Source organism: Alligator sinensis, unplaced genomic scaffold (assembly GCF_000455745.1).
Source record: "Alligator sinensis unplaced genomic scaffold, ASM45574v1 scaffold86_1, whole genome shotgun sequence".
Lineage (NCBI taxonomy): Eukaryota > Metazoa > Chordata > Crocodylia > Alligatoridae > Alligator > Alligator sinensis.
In genome coordinates this window covers 1,123,863-1,128,774 of record NW_005841971.1, presented here as the reverse complement: position 1 = coordinate 1,128,774, position 4,912 = coordinate 1,123,863, and the positions used below count along the sequence as shown (strand labels likewise).

At 37.8% G+C, this 4,912-nt stretch overlaps 1 protein-coding gene across 4 annotated transcripts in view; it reads left to right on the top strand.

Annotated features, from left to right (window-relative positions):
• The window catches only part of NT5C3A (5'-nucleotidase, cytosolic IIIA), a 45,458-nt gene extending 40,952 nt beyond the window's left edge, over positions 1-4,506 (top strand). For all 4 annotated transcript variants that reach the window (XM_006020847.2, XM_006020846.3, XM_006020849.2 and 1 more), the window contains 3 exons: positions 2,198-2,360; positions 2,743-2,943; positions 3,807-4,506. In XM_006020847.2, coding sequence (XP_006020909.1) covers positions 2,198-2,360; positions 2,743-2,943; positions 3,807-3,908 — 466 coding nt within the window. In that variant the 3' untranslated portion in view covers positions 3,909-4,506. The remainder of the gene's footprint in view (positions 1-2,197; positions 2,361-2,742; positions 2,944-3,806) is intronic.
• The last annotated feature ends 406 nt before the right edge of the window (positions 4,507-4,912 follow it).

Below are 4,912 nucleotides of genomic sequence, written 5' to 3'. Positions count from 1 at the left end.
CAGCTATTTTTTAGGTGTTTCTGGCAGCACGAACATCTACACGTGTGTCCATGGCCTCAGTCAGTAAGCGGCATTTTATATAGTTTTCGTTCCTATAAAATTTGCTCGCAGCTTAACTTCTTGGAGTAATTTTTTTTTCAAAGGCACTACAGAAATGGAAGCATTCAGATATATGCTCTTTACAAGTTCCTTATGTATAAAGTCACGAGATTTTATATCTAAATATTTATATACAAACAGAACTGGCACTAAGACAATGTTGATATCTCTTTATATTTTGGAACCACTAAAACATTGCTCTGCCTCTATAAGGACAAAGCTAGCCTCTTGGCCCCAAATATACTTTAATCTTTCAGGTTTTTTTATGGATGTGTTTTTCTAAACAAGTAACCAAAACGACTTCCTGTTACATTTTTAAAGATATAAGTCTCAAAACATTCTGGAATGATTACTACTTAAGGTTCTCGGTATTGTTTTTAAATGTTGCATCAGAAAAGATTTCTAAATGCAAACAAATCTTAGATTAAGACATGGCTTTTGAAGATACACACGTACTGCATGCCTGCCTTGTTTCAAACTATAAAGATAGATGTAGATGATAAATTTTGTTTTTTAGCTACATAAACTAGCTACAATCCCACAGAAGACACTCCAAATGTTAGTTGTAACATGCTGTCTTTGGAAGTACATGCAAAGGATTGTTGATCATTAATTTGAAAGTTCAGCAGTCCAGCATAGCTCAAATAGTTTGACTGGGATTATAGGAAATAGTAAAGCATATGTTACAGCCCAAATCTTAGTGCCATTCTTATGGAACAAGTTCAGTATGTTGCTTAACAACCCCCTTTATAGACCACTTGTGTACAATATATCTTACAGAATTAGTTCATTTGCAGCTATGCAACCAAAATACCAGGCATATAAATCATTCTTACTAGCACTTGTCATTCTCAAAAGGCACTATTTAAAAAAAAAAAAAAAGGTAAATTTGTAAAATTTACATGACACCACAAAGGAAAAAATTCCTGTACATGATAAGAACATGTACCCCTGCCCCCCGTTATTCTTGACAGGCAATTGGCTAGTTTAACATAATGCTACGAAGCTTTATCCTGATAAGCAGGCAAGCAAAAATAGATATCTGAATAGCATACACCACCTGAATTGTATACTAGAAAAAGAGATGCTTTCTCGACACCACATTATTTGAACCATTACTGAATGGTAACCATTAGTTCTAGTTTTGATGTTGACAAATTGAAAACTATTAGAAGAGCTAAAAGAATTATTTAAGATTTGGAAACCCTGGTTTACAGGAAGAGACTAAAAGTCATCAATTAGTTTAAAACAGGGGTACCAAGCTCACGTGGGCTCTCAGGCAAGATCTGGACCTATCTAGACTATGGGGCTGCTTACAAGCTGGATCTGAATCCAGACCTGGACCCAGTGGCAGCAAGGCAGGGCTTAACTCAGCTGTCATGTGCCTCCCCTGCCTTTCCATGCTTCCTAAATGGGGCTTGCAGTGCCCCCACCCCCCAAAAACAAGTGTATTCATTTGAATACCTTAATCACTGGATAAACTTACCTAAAAAATATGGTAGATTCCTTATAATACGGATATCTGTCTAAAGCGGCGGTCACCAACCAGTGGTTCTCGATTCACTGGTAGATCTCGGAGCCTCTTGTGGTAGATCTCAGAGCCTCTTGGAGTCGACCCAAGGCTGGGGTTGGGATGGTGAAGGACAGTGCCACAGAGGCAGGAGTGGGGCCCCGGCCAGGTGGGACTTACCTGCTGGGGAGGCGCACCCCCAAATAATTTTTTCTCACTCTGCCTTGATCTGCCCTCCACCTCCCTGCCTCCCCACAGACTTACCTGCTGGGCAGGGAGAGGGGGAGGTGGCAGTGGCGACAGTGCACAGTAGATCTCGGGTTGCTTTCAAATGCCAAAGGTGACCTCCTACTTAAAAAGGTTGGGGACCACTGGTCTAAAGGATATGCTGTAGCTCAACAGGAAAATACGAGCTTAAAGCAGGAATTACTTGAAGTGCTTTTTATGTTGCGTGGTATGTAAGTGATAATGGATCCTGCTGGCCTTAGAAGTACAGTGAAAATACTAAGGGAAAACTCCTGAAACATGACGTTTCCTATAGGCTCTCTTTACATATTACTTAGCTGTTTTTTACATTGTGTTTTGCAGGGAAGGATATGAGAACTTTTTTGATAAGCTAAATGAACATAATATTCCTGTATTCATATTTTCTGCTGGGATTGGAGACATTCTGGAAGAAGTCATCCATCAAGCTGGTGTTTACCATTCTAATGTCAAAGTAGTTTCTAACTTCATGGATTTCGATGAGAACGTGAGTATGAAATATTACTTTGAGTTCAGAGGAATTGGGAGAGGGATGGAGGACCCCACTACACATAAAGGCATCTCTAAATGCAGTGAATACAGACAGGTACCCTGCTGTTTGGAAAACTACCACCATATAAGGAGTTATTTTCCTAAGCAGTAAGCAAAGAACAGTAGTAGATTGTAATTTAGCGTGACTAAATTAGTTTCTCTCACGTTGCTACTCCAAGAGCATCCAACAGTAACAAATCTTGCTTAAAGCTTACAAGAATTAAGAGGCTGAATATTTGCACAAGATAAAATTATCTAAAACTATATATATACAAATACCACCCTGAAATTACTTTGCTCACATAGAATCAGAAATAACTTCAGCATTTGTTTATTAGGGTGTATTAAAAGGATTCAAAGGAGAATTGATTCATGTTTACAACAAACATGATGGTGCCTTGAAGAATACAGAGTACTTCAAACAGTTAAAGGACAATAGCAACATCATATTGCTGGGGGATTCCCAAGGAGACTTGAGTATGGCTGACGGAGTAGCAAATGTTGAACACATTCTTAAGATTGGCTATCTAAATGATAAAGTAAGTAATTTTATATATTGGTAAATTTAGATTAGGCTTTCCTTCTAATTGCAAAAACATTTTAATAACACATTATAGATCAAAGACTGCTGTGAGCATTTTCCGAGTTCCAAGTGCATTTCAAAGCTGAAAACACTTTTTTTGTGTTTTGTTTCTCTGTTATTTTTCTCACTCATGACTTCTGAAAGCAAAGTTGAACTTTCCTCACTTCAGCATCACCTGTATTGAAACTCCTGGATGAAATGTCTTGGAATACAAAAGTTACAGGCTGCAGGTGGTTCAGTCTCTCATAAAATGCTATGTATTTTTTCCCTTTGTCTAGCATCAAGTGTTTAAGCAAAATCACAGTCTTGCAGGCAGTAAATAGGCTGTTAATCATTCTTTGAAGAAGATTCAACACTGCGATTGCAAATTTAAAACATTTCATTTTAGATGTAGCACCCCAGATGGAAAAGTAAACCACTTACATAGAGAGTAAAATGCTTCCTTTTCATAAACCTGTAAAAATAAAAATCTGTCCTGAATTCCACAGCCTTTGCATTTCAGGGAGCAGAGAGAAGTTTCATTCTGATTTTGTGACTCATTCACAACCTCATAGTGCATGAAGTTTTGAGAGTGGTCTGGCTTAAATATATACTAAACACCTTGCAGAGTGGAATGTATATATGTGCTGTTTTTTCCTAGTTCAGTTTACATAACCAAAGGAACTTAAAAGACACAACATAGTAAGTAGTGACAGTAGTTACTACACCTTGAATACTGGTGAAAAGCTTTGGTGATGTGGAATTGACTTTATAACTAGCTGATTTTTCTGCATTAACTGCTATTAACAGGGTTTTCCTTTCATTCATTCTAATAATTAGGTTGATGAACTTCTGGAAAAATACATGGACTCTTATGATATTGTTTTGGTGAAAGATGAATCATTGGATGTGGCCAACTCCATCCTACAGAAAATTCTGTAAACTGCGTCAAGTCACTCCGCTCTAAATAGGACAGCTGGATAGAAAAGAGCACCTGTTGTTTTAGACGTGCACACATTATACTGTTTTCTGGACTGCTGTAACTTAAAAGTTTTCTTCGTCGTTTATAGTTGAACTAATATACAGTGTCCATTGTCAATGAGAAGCTCCTTTACTACTCCATGCGACCACACACTCTTTAATAGCTAAGGGTTAACCTTTTCTGGACATGATGAACTATACTACCTAGAGGATGTTGCAATTTATTTTCGATGAATTATGCAAATGAGATGTGTTTTCAAAACAGAAATCCTGTGAAAATCTAAGCACCCTGTGAGTACCTAAATAGCAAGCATGGATTCACATTGCCTTTCCCACTTCTGCCCTGTCTCTTGGCGTATGAGACAGTTATGCTCCATCACAGTTGCACTAATGTTCACAGTATAGTTTTCATAATAGATATTTTCTCGTGGTAAATATGATAGTCCAGATACAATAAGATACCATAAACAGAGTTTTCTCTCATGTTAAAAGTATTCTATACTTTTTTGTTTATCCTCTGTATGTTGAATGGGAGAATTATACTTTGATGTAATCAATATTCTATTTGCGTCACAGGAAGTTTCTTTATACTTGTAACAATATTTTTACAAGGCAATACACTGGTCACCCTTTCAGCCCACTCAGTCCTTTATTTTGTACAGGTAATCCACAGCATCCCCCAGTATAAATACTTATCAAAGGGTAACTGCTTAACAACACCATAAGCCAATCTTAGTTTGATAGTGATGCTGTTCAGAGTTCTATACAAATCCTTTTGAGTTTTCTGTGCATCAGGGGGACAAAAAATGTTGGGAGTTTTCAGAAATGATCTGCTTGGGTTTTACTCTTGTGAGATATATACACCCAACATGAGGTTCTTTTGGCTAGCTGTGGCATTGAACTGTCTTGCGTAGATGGCCCTGTGTACCTCTCTGGTCAGGGGCTTGATGGGCAGAGCACATCTC